General features: G+C 41.2%; 3 protein-coding genes across 3 annotated transcripts; 1 reads left to right on the plus strand and 2 right to left on the minus strand.

The window, feature by feature from the left end:
- The first annotated feature begins 1732 nt into the window (after nt 1-1732).
- si:ch211-133l11.10 (rho-related GTP-binding protein RhoU) lies at nt 1733-4464 on the plus strand. The gene is made up of 4 exons (XM_031563618.2): nt 1733-2278; nt 2967-3025; nt 3168-3197; nt 3456-4464. Exons 1-4 carry the CDS (start codon nt 2029-2031, stop codon nt 3924-3926), a joined length of 810 nt encoding a protein of 269 aa, XP_031419478.1. The 5' UTR covers nt 1733-2028; the 3' UTR covers nt 3927-4464.
- A 5866-nt stretch (nt 4465-10330) lies between these two features.
- Nucleotides 10331-14599, minus strand: ccsapa (centriole, cilia and spindle-associated protein a). Its single transcript, XM_012835977.3, has 4 exons — nt 14412-14599; nt 13360-13728; nt 12900-13192; nt 10331-12441 (listed from the first exon to the last, which is right to left on the minus strand). Exons 2-4 carry the CDS (start codon nt 13715-13717, stop codon nt 12268-12270), a joined length of 825 nt encoding a protein of 274 aa, XP_012691431.2. The 5' UTR covers nt 13718-13728; nt 14412-14599; the 3' UTR covers nt 10331-12267.
- A 507-nt stretch (nt 14600-15106) lies between these two features.
- On the minus strand, nt 15107-18971 carry acta1a (actin alpha 1, skeletal muscle a; the record flags this gene model as incomplete). The annotated part of the gene is given in 7 exon segments (NM_001309834.1): nt 15107-15583; nt 15697-15878; nt 15979-16170; nt 16267-16428; nt 16695-17019; nt 17173-17312; nt 18936-18971. Coding segments are annotated over 6 exon segments (1134 nt in total). The 3' UTR covers nt 15107-15439.
- Between the last annotated feature and the right edge of the window lie 376 nt (nt 18972-19347).

Here is a 19347-nt window from a genome sequence, read left to right on the forward strand (position 1 = left end):
GGTCATGAGATTATGCATATCTCAAACAAATATCTCAACATCTCAGTGCATCAAACAAACATCACAGGGATGATTGTTTCCAACACAGCCCTCTTCCTTTTGTGAAATCTATCATAATCTAATCACGATTGTAGATCTTCTCAAATGAATCTATTCTAAAGCAACAGCATGCAGGACTTTACCACTTTGAAGTATGGTTTTAAAGGTAACTATAGTTTTTTGTTTCCTCTTCAAATTCACTTTGATGGTATATGTTCACGTCAAGGGCAGACAAACACACCTCTTGTTTCCACTAACTGCTGTGTACATCTCTGGTCTGAGTTGGGAATCCTACAATGTTAACAGCGTGACATAAACTATATTGCCAGAAGACACCAGTTAACATGCTAGCAAGCTTTTATCAGTGCTGTGCTGTTGATGGTGTTTGCAAGGTTTTTGCATACCTTTTATGAAGTTGGTTTTCAGGTTTTTGACAAAAACTCCTTCCTTCTGCTTTACCTTGATCATAAAAGCTGATCTGGTCACACGTTACCTATTTCTCACATCCACGTTTTAAAGGTTGGTACAAAACCACACCACCACCACAAGGAATACAGTGTTTCATGTTTCTTTCATGGTTCTTTGTATGTCTGTCCCCTTTAGGGTGGCTAGGGTTTGGTTCACAATTCTTCTTGAATGCCTGAGAAAAACATTGAAAAATCATTGTTCAATATACAGTACCAGTCAAAAGTTTGGACACACCTTCTCATTTTTTGAGAAGTTTTTTCTTTACTTTTTGTATTTTCTAGATGGTAGATAACACTTTTTTTGTTTAGAACATCATTCCATATGTGTTCTTTCGTAGTTTAAATGTCTTCAGTATTAATCTTCAATGTAGAAAATAATAAAAGTAAAGAAAACACTTCTCAAAAAAATTAAAGGTGTGTCCAAACTTTTGACTGGTACTGTATATAGAATTTGTTGCCCAACCCTAAGGAGTGTGCCGGTGTACTCTCTGTTATTTTAAATGGAGTAGACAGTAGGGATACATCTGCAATCTCATGTACCGTAGTTCTGGAGTAATACAAACGGTGCAGCATTTGAATTTGAATCAATGTACGTCTGATGTTTATCAAGCATTTATGTGCTTAACTTAATGTGCTAAAAAAATCCCTATTGTCTAATACACTTTCTTTGACTGTTTAATAAGGACTTAATTGATGTACCTTCAAGTCATAGTCACATTAGCGTGTCTGAGGGAAATGTTTTGACACATATTATCTTTTCAAAATGTTGCCTTAATGCAGTTTCCTCAGGGGAGCAGAATATGTGTGTGTGTGTGTGTGTGTATAAGGAAAATATGAAAATAAAATAGACAGTATGAAATAAACCTCAGAAACCATCAGCAATGATGATTTAAAGACCAATTTAAGACTTATGTCCAGATGAGATTTATTATGACAGAAACAACACTACACTTGTAAGGACTCTCAAATGATTTTGTTGGTGTTCACAACAACAACAATTTCACTCAGATAGATATAGCCCATGTCTATACTTTCAACATCTAATTACTATTCCGTAGGGGGCGCTGTTGACAAGGAAACACGCTAAATCATTGCATGACAGTCGCTTTCTCTTGAAGAGTTTAGAGTTAGAGCGACCCACAGCCCACACACAAGCGCGCCGTCAATGTTTTATTGTTCTTCATTATTATATGACAAGTCATGCTATGCTAGTAGGACTATCAAAACTAGTTTATGTGGCTTGAAACACTGCCTGCACATTGTGTTTATTAAGCCTCTTAGGGACCTGGCGCTCAGCAGATGCATCGGCTGTCAGTCAAGAGTAGAGATTGACTTCTAGTAATGCCAGCTACTCGCACAGCATGTGTTCGGTATCACCTGAAGAGATCATCGCAAATAGGATAAGGAACAGGAGCAATCGCTGTGTAAGGCCAACAGCTTACCACAGAGATGAGCATCGTGAAGACAGAGCGGCGTAAAAAGTGTTAAGAAACGGTGCCATCTCTGTTAAGCGTGGCTGGACATGAAAATGCCGTCGCTTCACAGCAAAGAGGACGATAAGGCATCGCTAATTGTGCCTCCGGTACCCCCGAGGCGAAATTTTTGTAAGGAATTGCAAATCCCAAGGCGTATGTCATTATTTCAACCTGAAAAGAAGGTGACGTGTGTGCTAGTAGGCGACGGTGCAGTGGGCAAGACAAGTCTTATAGTGAGTTATACCACAAATGGTTTTCCAACAGAGTACATCCCGACAACTTTGGACAACTTTGCAGGTAGGCTCAACCAGTTGCATTAAGATTATTGTAGGCTAGTAGGCTACATTTTATTTTGAATGTTTTCCTGAAATGTGACATGTCCTTAACGCTGCACAGACAGTTTATTAAATGTGACGTTTGCAGTGCATTTTCAAATATTTCAGATCTTTTGCATCTTGCTTCGTTGTTTCAGGTGCTTAACATGAACTATGTGAAACATAGACTACACACGTACAACATCAAAGATTAAGATGCACATGTATTCATAGGAGCACTGGTAACAGCAGCTTCTCATTACTTTTGCTAGTTACATTGGCAAACAGTAGCAATTTCTAGCAACAACAAAAAAAAAAGGAACGTTTTGACAATGTGTACTATCTATAGCAAGCTCTGGCCTGGTTTAGTGTTCTTTTTTTTATTTCTTTTTTTAACTTTGTCTTTATTGGAAGTAAGACACATAAACATAATGTACATACAGTAACAGAAATAATGTACCAACATACATTGGAAAATAGGTTAACAGAAATAAATTACTTTAAAAAAAAATTAAGAAAGAAAAATGAAAAAACATACAAGGGTGAACCTGGCCTTTAACAGGAGGAGACTTTACAGGAGCCATATTATGAACAGTTTAGTGTCCTTTTTAAACAGAGGGCATAGAATATCAGAGATGATTGTATTCACCTTCTGCCTCTCACTTCTTCAGCACTGGTTGTGGTCGACGGAAAGCCTGTCAGACTCCAGCTCTGTGATGTTTCTGGCGAGGTACTAACATTCATTCTGATCTTGATTTGGTCTAATCAATTCTACAATTATATTTAGATATTACAATAGAGTTGATTGATTGTGTAATGTTCTTTGTGAGGAGAATGCTTAATTGTGTCCCTGTACTGTTTCTGACTGGCAGAGATGGCTTACACCCAGCGGAGAGCATAATGTACGTCTGTTTTTATTGGCCTTTCTCATTTGGACAAATAGGTCACATTCAGCCAGTTGTTCGTTTTTTATCAATATTATCTTCTCTGCAATGTCACTGTGGCTTTTAGAAATTGTGATTATATATGGATTATATTATGGTTACACATAAGACCATTTTAGCCACATTTTGTAGGTACATTGTTTTAAAAGAACTAAACAAAGGCAGTCAATAAATGTAGTCTTTTTCCTGACTATGCTTCTCTTGTCTCCTCTGCAGGAGGAGTTTGCCCAGCTCCGCTCTCTCTGCTACAGACACGCTGACATCTTCCTCCTCTGCTACAGCGTCGTCCAACCTTCCTCTTTCCGCAATGTGACGTCCAGGTGGGCGCCCGAGATCCAGCGGCTCAGCCCAGGGGCGCTCATCGTTCTGGTTGGCACACAGTCGGACCTCCGCGAGGACGTTCACGTCCTGATCCAGCTAGCCCAGAGCCAGGAGCAACCAGTGACCCCAGAGGAGGCCCGTGCCTGCGCTCAACAGATCAACGCTGTGACGCTCACTGAGTGTTCAGCTCTAACCCAGAAGAACTTGAAGGAGGTGTTTGACACGGCCATCTTGGCAAGCATGCAGGACAATGAAACCCTTCAACTGAGTCCTTACTTGAGGAATGCACCGGATACTGTCAGGAAGATCTCGGAGTCCTGGTGGAAGAAGTTTAGCTGCATAGCTGAAACAAAAATATCACCGTAACAGCCTGCTTTGTCCATTGGTAGCATTCATGATATTATTTATGGACAGGCAGTCTGCACATGTACCTATCCTGCTGCAATACCTGTCCATTGGGAGCATTCATGATATTATTTATGGACAGGCAGTCTGCACATGCACCTATCCTGCTGCAGTACCTCACAATTTCTCACTGACATTTATAGACTCTGCAGTTCTTATATGAACCATAGAAGAGGATTTTGTATTTCTAGTCTAGTTAGTTGTCTGCTTTAACAAAGCGTTTGTATGAATAAACTAAAACACACAGACTAGTGATGGCTACTGAGCAGGGGACATTGTTGATATTTTAGCTGCAGTCTGATTGCGTAAGAACATGTCGAATGTTAAGGGACTGGTGAGTGACGGTTTAAAATAGCTGGTCAGAACTAGATGTGATATCAGCAGCCCTTCAGCGTTTTTGCAGCTTTGCATTGAGATCAGATCTCACTTGCTCGGATGAAATCCGTTCTAAAGTTTGTTCCCCCAACAGTTGTCCATTAACCAGAGCAAGAAAGAGAAACATTTTTTTTATTGTATTCAAAAGGTCCTGAATGACACTGGGTTTTAAACTCAAAGACTATCTAAGGCCAGGTAAACTGATGTTTGCAACCTTTGGTTTTTAGTCAGTGGAGTTACAGAAGCAGATTGTGTTGAATATTTCCATTGTTTATGTTTTTGCATTTATTTATTAATGTTATTTGTTTGAAATATAAAGTATTGCTATTCTATGATATTACATGACAGCCAATGTAACTGTACCCTTACGGTCAGCGTAACGCTGATTCCCACTGATTGCCAGTGGACTGATATTTGGTACTTGCAGAACTACTCCCCGTTACTCATCCCTGGTACTGTGTGGTTATCCTGTAACAACCACTCCATACCATGAAGTGTGATCTAACTTTTACACATTGTAAGGCAATTGATTTTTTTAAATATATTTATTTATTGTATCTGTTTATTTGCCTCTCTGTTTTCACTTTATTGAGAGGCCGTAGAAAAGTCCTCATTTTGTATTGGCTCACTAAAAACACTTGAGACGGATTATGCTGAGGAATGTTCTATTCTCTGTACAATGGCCCCGGTGAAATTGAGTCCCATGATTGGCCCAGTTAAATTTAACTGTAAGACATTTGTAGATAAAGAAATCACAGTCCGTGTATACAGAATGGTTAACCTCTCTTCCACTGTTGCCAGACAGCTGTCATGGAACTTTATCATAGCGCTAAGTGTATTAGCGAAGGTTTTCACTCCGCTGTAGCCCGGCTTATCCGGTAATGGGACAAGACAGGACCACCTGTAATGGATTAGTCCGCAATATGGTGCTCTGTGTTGCTTCTTTTAATGCCATTACACCATGTCTGCGCACAAGAGTCAAACGTCAATGCTCAGTAATGTTCTGCAACTAAATTTGAATTGGACAATGATGAGGTGGTCTCTGGTTTAGGGCTACTAATCTGTTCAGCCAACAGTAAATCTGTCCCGTGATGAAGGTTGCAGATGTACACAGAGTTGCTCTATGCCTTTTGTCAGTTGGTTTTGTTCAGATAACTTAGCCAAAGGCCTTATATTGCACTCTTTCCTGTCCCACAATAGTTGATAGTGGCAAATAGTTGCAAATAATTCAACAGCGCCTGCTTTCCAAATATGGCTCATGGATTTCTTCTAGGCCCACATAATCTGTCATGTGGTTGCAAGCTGTCACCACTAGGGGGCAGGCTCACGTTGAGTTAAGTGAGTGGTGAGTTAAGCCGACATCACAATAGTAATATTCCCATTCCAATACTAACTCACTTACTAAAGAAAGAGGCAGACATATTACACATCATTACACAATAACAAGTCTGACTGCTCGCAGTAGACGGCGGAAGGAAGATATAAGAGACAGATTCTAAGAAGACATTAGGGGGGCCTACCTTACCTCTCATTCACAAATCCATATAGTTTATCAGTCAGTCAAATCAGAGCAACTGTTTGCAGGAATGTATCACTTTTGAAGTATGTTTTAATAGGCAACAACTTCTGGTCTAATCAAATTAATTTGGATGGAATATGGTTATGTAAAGGACAGATAAACATGCCTGCCATTCCCACTAACTGCCAAGGCTCTGGACTATGTAGTTCCGTGGTCCAAGATTTCACAGCATGACAATGCCAAATATATCACTAAAAGACTCCAGTTAGAATGCTAGGAAGCTTTTATCGGTACGAACTGTGTTGTTGCTGGTGTTTGCAAGGTTTCTACATGTCTTTTATGTAGTTATCTCGCTAGTTTTAGACCAAAACTCTTTTTAGTTTTAGACCAAACTGTTGCTTTAATAGACATACATTTATAGACAAGATGACCACAAAGCCAACCAGACAATAAAGATGAACAACAAACAAGTCGATAAACATGAAACATCATAAAATTCAAAGCAGGAATTTGAAAAACAGTGCACATATTGAGAGGTTTCACTGCTGTGAGCACAAAAGAGCTTTTAAATCATTTTGTAGAGTGCATTGGCGTCCTAAATTCATCACTCATCAATATTTTGAAATGACCAACAGGTTGACTTTCATGTTCACAAAACGAATGTATTGCTAGAATTCTCCTACTGATTCTTTCTCCATAAACAATCTCTAACGAACCCGGGAGTCAGTTCACACAGAGCCTGCTTTGTAAATAAACTTGTTGATCTCCTTTGGCAGGGACGCCCCTGGCTCTTTTTTTTTAACACCGCATGATCAGTGTGGCCAGTTTAATTTCATATCAGTGTGAACTCTCAAATATTTGTGTGAGGATACTACATAACTATTATTAATCTGATGATTATTGATCAGCAGAAAAATGTTCTGATGGTGGAATGGCAACAATTAGCTGTGTACAAGGTAAATATAAGCTCTAAAGACTGAGATGAATGAGTTTTGATGGCACGAGATAAGACTGCACATGGGAGGTCAAAAAACCTGATACGGACAGAGCTAGCAGGCCTCTGTAAATGCCTATAAATAGTGTGTCACGTGTACAACAGCACAACATTGACAGCAGCAACTCTTGTTTTATGCAGATTGCCTGGGATCCTGACACGGACAGACTTGCATATTAAAGTACATATTAAAGTAAACATAACTCACTTAAAACATTTCATAATGTGATGAGTGTCCATGCACTTTCATTCTGATATGAATATTTTGGCTGTGTGTCTGTGTCATAAATAAAATTGAAAAGCGATACCATATCTTCTAAATCTGCACCCCAGCTAACATATTAATAGTCTCTTTAAATTGTTTCCAACACTTTTTGTGGGGCGCTCACTACAGAAGACCCTACATGGCTTTGTTACTTAGGTCTGTTAACAGTTCATTGTTTAGAATAAATCATTTTTGAATCATTGTTTCCTGAAATGCTGATGAATTGAGCACCTGTATGTTGCAGACAAAAACAAACGGACAAACAGAAAAGTACCTGCCGAAAGAAGATCTTAACACGATAGATATTCATAGCATGTGGAAGAGGACTACAAGAAGATCTTAACACAGTAGATATTCATAGCATGTGGAACAGGAGTGCACGGTCAGAGGACCTAGACACAGACTAAGCTCTTGTGAATGTCCTTTAATGTCATGGACCATCTGAGCTCACACCTCCATGGCTTGCTAAATCGGTCAGACGTGAAATGTAGCTTGCTGAGAAAAGACATAAAAGAATGAATAGGTGCAGTGACAGAACTACATTCTGTTCATAATGTTTATGTTAATGTTTAATGTTTATAATGAGCCAGAGGAAATCCCTCAATGTTCCCTCCAAATGTCCCATAAATGCTTCTTGCCTGTATATGTAGTAACTGTTAAGTCTTTGGTGGGTCATGGGTGGTAGTTTTGGGTGACACCACATGACACCCATGTACATTTACAGCTAGTCTTGTGCAAGACATTTCCATTCAATTCTATTGAATTTGACTCATTTATATAGTGCCTTTACCAATAGACATTGTCTAGGCCTGAGCCCCCTATAGCAAGTATAAGGCGATGGTGGCAGGAAGAACCCTTGAGCAGAACCCAGCTCAGAGGAGGGACCCATCTGTTTGAGGCCGGCCCAGGGGAAGGGGGAAGGGGGGGGGACAAAAGACAAGCAGATCATTCATACAGAGAATCAAGCAAATGCTTCAAACATACATCACACCAGCATGTGCACAAGTTACAGGGCGTGGAAGGGGAGAGAATTAACTAAGAGAGTAAAGCCAGCAAACAAATATACTGTTCTGTCAACATACCCACAGTACTGGAGTCTTACTCTTCCCGTAGGGCACATATACCCACAGTACTGGAGTCTTACTCTACCCGTAGGGCACATATACCCACAGTACTGGAGTCTTACTGAACCCAGAGGGCACATATACCCACAGTACTGTACCCACAGGGCACATATACCCACAGTACTGTAGTCTTACTCTACCCATGGGGCACATATACCCACAGTACTGGAGTCTTACTGAACCCATACATTACTCTCACTAGATTGAGTGGATGCTTATAATGGTACATATTCAAGAAGTGATGGGTAGGTAGGCTGGCAATCAATATGTGTGTGTGTGTGCTGTCGAACCTGTCTCTTGTGTGTAGTAAGACATGTTTCTTCCGAGAGAAATGTGTAGTAAACCTGAGGAATAGAACACATAGCCACACAATAGCCAAACAGTGCTGTGGTGACCTGACCAGTTTACCATCTCAAGATCTGGTCAGGCCTGGCTTTGCCACTTCAAGATGAAGATCAGCCTATGGACACCAGATCTGGCTTTGCCACTTCAAGATGAAGATCAGCCTATGGACACCAGATCTGGCTTTGCCACTTCAAGATGAAGATCAGCCTATGGACACCAGATCTGGCTTTGCCACTTCAAGATGAAGATCAGCCTATGGACACCAGATCTGGCTTTGCCACTTCAAGATGAAGATCAGCCTATGGACACCAGATCTGGCTTTATGTCTGGCTTTGTGTTTGTGTGTGTGAGACACCTCTTCACCAAGCACATGTTTGTGTGTTTGTGTGTGTGTGAGACACCTCTTCAACAAGCGCATGTTTGTGTGTGTGAGACATCTCTTCACCAAGCACGTGTTTGTGTGTTGGTGTGTGTGAGACACCTCTTCCCCAAGCACAGTTTGTGTGTTGGTGTGTGTGTGAGACACCTCTTCCCCAAGCGCATGTTTGTGTGTTGGTGTGTGTGAGACACCTCTCCACCAAGCGCATGTTTGTGTGTGTGAGACACCTCTTCACCAAGCGCATGTTTGTGTGTTTGTGTGTGTGAGACACCTCTTCATCAAGCGCATGTTTGTGTGTTTGTGTGTGTGAGACACCTCTTCACCAAGAGTATGTTTGTGTGTGTGAGACACCTCTTCACCAAGCGCATGTTTGTGTGTTTGTGTGTGTGAGACAGATTGTTCTACAGTAAACATCCAGTATGGTGAGCCTGCTGTGTTGTCTGGCCTTATTCCTGTTAAACAGGGTTCTATCTCTCGAACAGCTAATCCAAGTAACGTACATACGTCTGTGTCTTAGCAATATCTTAGCATTCATTCATTCCTTCATTAGCTACCGTCTGTCCGTCCTTCTGTCCATTTCTTACATCCCTTTTCAAATCAGTTACCAAAGATCTCAGTAAAGAATACAATTCATGCTGTGATATGCTTGCTTGCCTTTTTTGGCACATACTATTACTGTGTAAAGTATCAATAAATGACAAAGGCAAATAGCAGAAATGAAGGTTGAACCGGTTCAAATTGATAGCTGTATTTTGTATTTTGTTGTCCATTATGTAATGACTGATTGATAGAATATCTTAATTTGACCACAAATTGTGTTGCTTGAGATGAACCTTTGCATTTGTTGCATGTTTTTAATGTTTTCAGTCAGCTTCTCTTTCAGCCTGTGTGTTAACTGTTTGAAAATGTAACATCAGAGTGGACAAATGTGTTTGAGCAAACGAGAAAAAGTGTAATCACATCCAGATCACTCAAGGAAACAATCAGTCCTGGTATAAGAATCTTTCAGTCTGTTTCACAATCCTAGTGTATAGGATATTTTTAGGGTATAATCTGTGATTCTAATCAAATACACTTGTTGTGTTCTGTGTGTGCGCTCAAAAAACCTCCGGTGTTTGTACACAGTCCTTACTCTGTAAATGGGAAACAAATATAACAACTTTGGCCAAGCCACAAACAATTCTAGCCAATCAGCATTGAAGGGAGGTGTGTAATTTGATTGGCTGTTGAGCTCAAATATCAACAACCTGAAACAATCAAACAACAAATATAAAAAAGAATCAGACTCTGCCTTATAAGTTGATGGTCTGCTAGCTAACTCTTAAAAAACTTGCATCGCAATAAAAGACGCTGAACTAATGAACTGAATCTTCCACAAAGCTACTCAAACAATGTTTATTAACAGCAATTAAAGTAGATTTATGTGCTATACCCCAGATGAAAATATATTATTGTGCATTTTTTTCAAATACAAATACAAGCATAAGAAATGTAAACATTGTCTTTTGAGGGTCATGGTTAGTCCATCTATGTTAGTTTACAGATGTGTACAGCTTATGCATGTCCTTCAGCTTTGCACAAATATCAAAACAAAACTAAAGGTATTACTCCTCAATGTATATATACACACATGTATATTCTCCAGATAAAACATTAATCTTCACAGTTCTTCACAATGACTGAACTGTCACTGAAGGGGGTCTGGAGAATAAGGACATGAGATTGTACGTGCCATAATGATTAAAGGCGTTTTCATTGCGATCAGGGAGAGTTAGTCAAATGCAATAACATTCAATTCTTGAAGCAGTATTCTTCTGCTCCCCTGAGATGCTTCAAATAATCCTTACATGGTCAATTGGAAATGCAGAATTATACCAGAACACCTCATGCAGACACGTTTCACAACAAACTCTCAGCAATTCATAATAATACACGACTGACACAACACCTGAAAAACAGCCCTCAATTTCTCTTCCAAAAGAGACTAAATCACACATTTGAGCCGATACAAAGTGCAAAAACCCTTATGTGAGTGAAATACATTCTGTAATAATAATAATACAATCTAAAAGTGAAAGTACACGTGGTTACAGACAGAAGTCTACAGCTGGGCAGGTCAACATACCAAGCAAATGTGATGCAATAACAAAATCATCTAAAAGTTTAGAAAGAAAAAATTGGACAGCACTTTTTCTTGATAGTCTCGTGAATTTGTGAACTCTAACATTTCAAATGGAAGCTTTATAAATTTGTCGCACTGAGGCAATGATATTGCATGGTTAGAAAGTATTGGTGAGGAGCTAATATCTGCTATCAGTGGTGGTTAACTGTGGTTTTGACTAGAACTTGGGAGTACCCCAGTATGTTAATTACCCTACCACATGTTTATATTTTACACAGCGAGCCTCTATAATCCTGATGGATTGCTTGCATGTCAAAGTAATATAGATGCAGAACACCAACTCACTTGGCTTTGGTCCATAATCTACTAATCTACTGACATCTGGAATGCATACTATGTTTCTGCTGCGTCATGTTTGGTCCATATAAAAGACTGCCCACTGTGGAAAACAGAACTGCAAAAGTAATACTCACATTACCTGAATTACATGTCAATTGACCACATAGGTAAAGTAGTGCTTTTAGGGATCTGAAATACATCATATGGTAGTAGTAGTGTGAAACTATCTGTTGGAATGCCCACATTCTCTTCAAGAGGTCAGCCAAAGTCTACACAAAATATAGATATGTTCATACTTTTAAAAAGTGTTCATCTACAATGTTTGATCCAGATCCATTCAGAATTCATTTAAAAATTAAACAAATTGGTCAATACTGTCATTCTGGCAGAAAACTATCAATCACTGTACTGCACATCACAGAGCACATGCAGATAAGTGTGGTTTCACTGTTGAAATGTAAGCCTAGAAGAAAGAAGAAAATAAAGCTCACAAAAATCAAAGCAACCAAGACAACTGAAGAAAAACGGATCTCTATTTTCAGATTCATTACTGTTGTGTTGTGACAGTGCTTTGGTAGTGGGCGTGAAAAGCTCTCCACTCTTTTTTAAAAAAGTGAATTGATTTGAGCCAAACAAATGATATTGTTTTGTTCATCCTAAATGTGTGGTTAGATTAATCCCAATGTTCCTCCTCAGCTGTAGGGACATCCATCCTCTGAGAGTGAATCTGATAACAACCTTCCCTTCTCAAATCCACATCGGAACCCTTTTAAGATAATGAGGAAACTGGATCACTAGATCAGGGTTAAGAGGGGGATCCTGCACCGCCGGGGGCAAACTTCACCGTAGCCGCGCGGAGAAGCAGCGCATGTACTCGGTCGTCCAGCGGTCGGCTACGGTCAGCTCGGAGCGGAGGGATTTCTCCAGGTCAGCTGACCGTGCCCTGCGGCGATCCAGCGCACTACTGCACCTCTGGGCCTCCAGGCGTTTGGCGGCTGTGTCCGAACGATGGATCTGTGAGAACAGGACAAGATATTTGACATCATCTAGTTCTGTAAAACCATAGAACCAAAGAGCAAAAGAACAAAAGTTAGACTTCAATAGTATTCAATTGACAGGGTCACAAATGATAGGAACAACAGTGTGGGAATGGAATCAAATTGAAGGTTGCTGGTGCTCCTAAGGATCTCGTGCCACTGTAGTGAAAGAGAGCCCAGAGCACATCTCAGTGACTGGGATCCATTATTCATGCCCTCCACCGGTACTGTTGCAGATCTGGTTCCCTACTCTCCATGTTCTGCACCTCTCCATCCCCAATAAGAGTGTGCCATGACTCCACAGGCTGGAGCACTGGGACTGAACAAACACTTCACCAATATTGGATCATCTCAGCTCTTTTGATTCCTATTCAATAAGATGTTTCAATAGAATTCAAGATAGATGATCAAATTCACCAACTCAACATTCCTTACCTCTCCTGCAGACACTGAAGCGCGCATGCTCGACGTCCTCCCCCTGGTCTCCACGTGTCTCTCAGCCCAGCCCGGGCGCATGTACGAAGGCCTGTGTTCTCCTCCACTGCACTGCTTCCTCTCTGGTGGCTGACTCTTGGCTCTGGAGGGTTTGGGTGCTGAGGAGGGCCGGGGCTTGTCAACGTCACCGTCGTAACCGGGCTCAGAGCGAGGGGTGCGGCGGCGCACACGTCTCCTCGGCGGAGGCTCTGTGGAACTGGTCTGGTGGTCCGTCTCGTCTGGAACCCCATTCTCTGCACATCATTGTCAGAAAGCAACATGAATATCAAAACGAATGAAAAAATAGAGAACAATGAATAGCTAAGCATGATAGAGGCGACAATAAGAACAGATACAACACTGCAACCTGTCATCCCGTTTGGCATTGATTTCTATTATGGAGGTAAGGAAACAGACTTACCCGTGCATGAAGAAATCTCCTTACTGGGGGGGTCGGTTGAGTGACCATTCACTACAGTTTCGACCGATTCCTCGGTATCTTCGTTTTTGTTCCTGGACTCGCATAATGTCTGAAGCTTGGCTATTAAAGGGTCCAATCCCTGTTTGACTTTTGGACTTGACCTTCCACTAGATTCTGACCCACTGTCCCAGCCATCTCCGTATAAAGGGTTGTGCGTCTGTTCCATAACCCGACGGGTCAATCTGTATTTCACGGAGTCCTCGTAATTTTTGGAAAATGTGGACCATTTAGGATCCCGGAATTTTTTCATGTATTCCGATCGGATCTTCCTCGTCACCACTTTATTATCGTTTGCCATCTTGCAACAACCTGATGAAAAAAATCATCAACAGAAAAGGTCCCGATAAGTTACAGACAACAGTTTAAACTTATGAGGGCGTTATAGGTCTAATGTTACTGCTGATTACTTCTTGTTGACTCGATGTCAATGCATTTCTGCGCGTGTATGCATCTAAACAGGCAGTGCATGTGCAAAAACAAACGTTAACTCAGAGCACATAGCGGCCACCGTGTCCGTCAGGCACGTACCCTAACACTGTCAGTCTAAGCGTGGGCCTACTGCATAGCATCTATTAATATTTTAACACAACTTGATTGTGCTACTAGCCTACTTTCCTGAAATATATGTATTATTCACCCCATATCCTCAGAGTACGTCTTTCTATCTTCTCTATCGAATGGAATTAAAAACATGCAACTTCAACACCATAATAATGTGCTGGTTTATTTCTATTTTAAATGCGACTACTGTTTGTCACAAAACCATCACCATCTAGCCTGGACTGCTTCTGTGTCCGTGCCCATCCATTACAAGGTCTACGTGGACCCATTACGGTGAATTTTCTTAACATAGGTATTGCAATAATGAGCAACAGAAAACCAACGATTAACATGTAAAGGGTTACACGACGTCTAATCGGACTTCACCTGAGCATGCACACACAGGATAGGTAAACACATTATTAACACCCGCTCGGAGTGTCTCGTCTTACCCGCTCAGATGAGTCTAGGCAACAAACTGAAGAGAAAAATGTTTCCTTTCCGTAACCATACTGCCCTTTCGAATTAATCGGTTGCTAAATGTATCCAACTACACGACGGATTTCACCCAAGGAGTGCTGGGTGCTTCATGGCGGAGTTGAGCTTCAACCAGCGTATGACGTACCGTAAGCAGCAAGAGTGATGTTTATCCACTCAAAACGGCTACAGTGCGCATGCTCTCAAGATTAGGTACCACCGTGCGTAGTCGGTTGCCCTGATGAATCCAACTAAGTCCTATAGTAGGGTAGCCAGACATACGAGTTCGTCAACTCGTAATAGATAGACCCTATATCACGTCGCTAAGCGGTATTCACCATGTTTGTGTTGCACTCTCAATTAGCCAAGCTAACCTCTCAACCCTCAGGGCATCCTTTGATGATGTGAGTGTCATTTAATGAATCCCTGAATCCCTCACATCCCCGGCTACACCTGTTGAGCCCTATAGGTGAATTTGCGTGGAATTACCAAAATCCCTTGTTTATTTTCAATTGTTCAGTGGTTCAGGTTTCTTTATGTGAATGTAATGTTATGTAATGGCAGAGACATGTAATGATTGCTGTGTGTGTCTTGACAGTGTATCAAGGATGAAAGAAGTATTTTCCCATATTCGTGTTCCCCCCCATAATTAGGACAAAGACATTTGTAAATAGTTCATAAGTTTTATTTCCTGTTGGTGTTATTGATCTGGAAGATAGAACCGATAATAGGACTACAATTGACCAACTTTAAGAATACAAGCAAGGCAACAGTCTATAACCCTGATGTTCCCCAGTTAGGTTGCTTGCACCCTCTACAAGCATACATTCAAAGGATGACATTTCTTGATGTGTTTGTAGAGGCTGAAATCCTCTCAGTTTCGCGTCATTGTAAAACAAATCGTTGGCTGGAAAAAAAACTTGTACAAAATTGTCCCATAATAACAGCAGCGGGCTGTCGTTGGTTCCTGAGCAAGAAATGATCCATGGGGTGATTCGTTCGCTTAGAAGCATTTGCGGTGGACAATGCTGGGGCCTGCCTCATCGTACTCCTGTTTGGTGATCCACATCTGCTGGAAGGTGGACAGGGAAGCCAGGATGGAGCCACCAATCCAGACGGAGTACTTACGCTCAGGTGGGGCAATGATCTAGAGCAAAGAAGAGGAGAGAGATCATTAAGTCAAATGTTATACTTGATGTTAATGGTAATGTTATGCTATAGCTAAGTCAGATTGAATTGGAATGGGAAGCAGATAATCACCTTGATCTTCATGGTGCTGGGGGCCAGAGCAGTGATCTCCTTCTGCATCCTGTCAGCAATACCAGGGTACATGGTGGTACCACCGGACAAGACATTGTTGGCGTACAGGTCCTTCCTGATGTCAATGTCGCACTTCATGATGCTGTTGTAGGCAGTCTCATGAATACCAGCAGACTCCATACCTGTGAGTGAGAGTCGCAAGTGAGAAAAGCTCCTTCCCAAGACAGAACACAAAAGGTGGAGATGATGAACTGTTGCGTTCATGTGTTCCTGTATACTTACCAATGAAGGAAGGCTGGAAGAGGGTCTCAGGGCAACGGAAACGTTCATTACCAATGGTAATGACCTGACCGTCGGGGAGCTCGTAGCTCTTCTCCAGGGAGGAGGAGGAGGCAGCGGTTGCCATCTCATTCTCGAAGTCCAGAGCCACATAGCACAACTTCTCCTTGATGTCGCGCACGATCTCACGCTCAGCTGTGAAAGGCATTTTTTTTTGTTTAAGCTTCAAAGGGTCATCATTCAAAGTGCAGTTTAAGACTGAAACTGTAGCTTTGACTCTTTCTTACTAACCGGTTGTCACGAAAGAGTAACCACGCTCTGTCAGGATCTTCATCAGGTAATCAGTCAGATCGCGACCAGCCAGATCCAGACGCATGATAGCATGGGGGAGAGCATAACCCTCATAGATGGGGACATTGTGAGACACACCATCACCGGAGTCCAGCACAATACCTGAGGAGATAAACCAGAGAGTTAGTGTAGAATTCCAGATATCACCGGATGTGTCTGTTTCTTAATCACCTCACAACTACTGCCAGTGTTTTCTAAGGCAAATGTAGATGTGTAGAATTGTGTAGAGATGTGTAGAGATGTTTAATTCCAGATATCACTGGGTGTGTCTGTTTATTTATCACCTCACAACTACTGCCAGTGTTTCTAAGGCAAATGTAGATGTGTAGAATTGTGTAGAGATGTGTAGAGATGTTTAGATGGCTCACCAGTGGTACGGCCAGAGGCGTACAGGGACAGCACAGCCTGGATGGCCACATACATGGCTGGGACGTTGAAGGTCTCAAACATGATCTGGGTCATCTTCTCTCTGTTGGCCTTGGGGTTGAGTGGGGCCTCTGTGAGCAGGGTGGGGTGCTCCTCGGGTGCCACACGCAGCTCATTGTAGAAGGTGTGATGCCAGATCTTCTCCATATCATCCCAGTTGGTGATGATACCGTGCTCAATGGGGTACTTCAGAGTCAGGATACCTCTCTTGCTCTGAGCCTCATCTCCTACGTAGGAGTCCTTCTGTCCCATACCGACCATCACACCCTGGAGGAAGAGGCAGAAAGGCAGATTGTGGGAATTGTAACAACAGCATTGTATAAAACTAATATTTGCAGCAATTGCAAATATCAGTTATTATTTGAAATGAAAAACCTTTGAAAAGCTGAGCTTTGTAAGTTGAGGGGAAAGGGCTCATACCTGGTGACGAGGACGGCCCACAATGGAGGGGAATACAGCCCTGGGGGCGTCATCACCGGCAAAGCCAGCTTTCACAAGGCCGGAGCCGTTGTCGCACACAAGAGCGGTAGTCTCGTCGTCGTCACACATCTTGATGGATACTGCTCAGAGACATACAGAGATGGGGTTTCACTTTTACATGCCACAAATACCAGCGCAGCTAACACCTGTCACTTGGGCTATGCCTGTTAATATCCAGCCTGCACAAATCTGTGAAGAGTTTTACAACAACTTCTCTGCTTCAATAGGCCTTGCAAAACAATAAGAACGTCAAAATGCTGAGGAATTCTTAAAATAATGGCCTACACTGCAAAAATTCACCTTTAAAATACAAGAAAAAAGTAATAAAATGGGAGATATATTACTTAAAATAAGCAAAATTATCTGGAAAAATGTACAGGAAAATTTGACTTAACAAGATTTTCTTTTTTAAAATAACCCTAATATATCTGAAAACTAATGTGGTCAGACTAAAAAAAAAGTACATTTATCTTGATTCTGACTTTGACAAAGCAGTTTTGTACTTCAGACCGCCTTATAATTATGAAAATTCTAGTTTCAAGCATTAACTTGCTCAGGACCAGAATCTCAGTAACAAGTTATAATACCTTATTAAGATAATTAAGGACTGAAAGGCTTGAAGCAAGTTAAATGATCTAACATTAAAAATGCCTGGTAAGAAGAAATATCTTGTCAGACAAAAAAGATTTAAATTTCTAGGAGCACAGCTCCTACCAGATGTATGATAGGCTTTTTTAACCTATAATTAGTTCACAAATGAATAAATAATGCCTCTTAATCTAAACAAATAAATGAAAATGTCTATCCATGTATCTACCATCAGGACCAGAAATAAAATCTCAGTAACATGTTATAATACCTTATTAAGATAATTAAGGACTGAAAGGCTTGAAGCAAGTTAAATGATCTAACATTAAAAATGCCTGGTAAGAAGAAATATCTTGTCAGACAAAAAAGATTTAAATTTCTAGGAGCACAGCTCCTACCAGATGTATGGTAGGCTTTTTTAACCTATAATTAGTTCACAAATGAATAAATAATGCCTCTTAATCTAAACAAATAAATGAAAATGTTTATCCATGTATCTATTATCTGCATCATTCATTCACTAGCACGAGAAGGCAGCATGCACCTAAACTTTCTGTCAAGGAAAAGGCCTACTTCAATAGTCAATTTAACTGATGTTGGTTAAAGCAATTGCCAATTGGTCTCAACTTAGTTTATGCTATTAGACATTAAGAAGAAGATATTTTGTTCTGAATAACCGTTAGACATTGAATGTTTACCGAGCTTGTGAACTGATTTACTTTAATGTCCAACTATTTATGGCATTGCCCTAGGATTACTTGACATTAATCAGAGAGGTTCTCGATTATCAAATCCTGGATATAGATTCGTCAGCCTACATGAAGTCAGAGTTGAATAGCCTACAGTTTCTACTAACTACAGTTAGTTTTAAAAGTCGACTTCACGGTCTAGCAGCGTCAAGCCAAGTCTGGTGAACGGCAGCAGCGCCAGTTGCACACACGCTTGTCAAAACAGAATAACTATTCGTTAGGTTTTATCCGTTCCGTATTCATTGGCATTGTTTAATTCGGATTTCAAATGATGTCCCTTCATGGTAAAGTATCCAAAGTATTCGATGTTCAGTATAATCTCGATGTTCAATGAGTGAGAAATCCGGTCCTGTTCAGCACGCTTACCTGTGGAGTTTCCTGCCTAGTAGTTCAACCGCTGCTGGATAATGGTACACAGACATGGGGACCACCAGGATGCTTATATACTCGTCCTCTTCCACCCCTCCTTTTTTTCTCCCGGCAGCCTTCAGGAATATCAATGTATTACACAGGTATTTGCTCCGACCCCCATCCATATTTGGCTCAGATTGGTGTGTGTGGTGGGCACACTGCTTGCAACTGCTTGGCTCCTCCGTGCATACAGTGCCCGTGACAGTCCATATATGGAAAGCTAGACCCTAACCCTAGCCATGGTGTCCGAGCCGTGTATGGAAGATCAGGGGTTGTAACCCTCTTGCTCTAGTATGACATTTCGAATAGGGACGCTCTCCTAGGCGGGACTGTAAACCCCTTGGCCTATTAATGAAGTAGTTAATTT

The sequence above is a fragment of the Clupea harengus genome, chromosome 26, assembly GCF_900700415.2.
Source record: "Clupea harengus chromosome 26, Ch_v2.0.2, whole genome shotgun sequence".
Taxonomy (NCBI): Eukaryota; Metazoa; Chordata; class Actinopteri; order Clupeiformes; family Clupeidae; genus Clupea; species Clupea harengus.

What these genes read in the sequence shown, in the direction of transcription:
- ccsapa (XM_012835977.3), bottom strand. Translation starts at nt 13,717, where the DNA reads ATGGCAAACGATAATAAAGTGGTGACGAGGAAGATCCGATCGGAATAC. An exon ending in GGAGATTTCTTCATGCACGG is followed by an intron (nt 13,193 to 13,359) that starts GTAAGTCTGTTT and finishes AATGATGTGCAG; the next exon opens with AGAATGGGGTTCCAGACGAG. An exon ending in CTTCAGTGTCTGCAGGAGAG is followed by an intron (nt 12,442 to 12,899) that starts GTAAGGAATGTT and finishes CTGTTCTCACAG; the next exon opens with ATCCATCGTTCGGACACAGC.
- si:ch211-133l11.10 (XM_031563618.2), top strand. Translation starts at nt 2,029, where the DNA reads ATGAAAATGCCGTCGCTTCACAGCAAAGAGGACGATAAGGCATCGCTA. An exon ending in AACTTTGGACAACTTTGCAG is followed by an intron (nt 2,279 to 2,966) that starts GTAGGCTCAACC and finishes TCACTTCTTCAG; the next exon opens with CACTGGTTGTGGTCGACGGA. An exon ending in TCTGTGATGTTTCTGGCGAG is followed by an intron (nt 3,026 to 3,167) that starts GTACTAACATTC and finishes TCTGACTGGCAG; the next exon opens with AGATGGCTTACACCCAGCGG.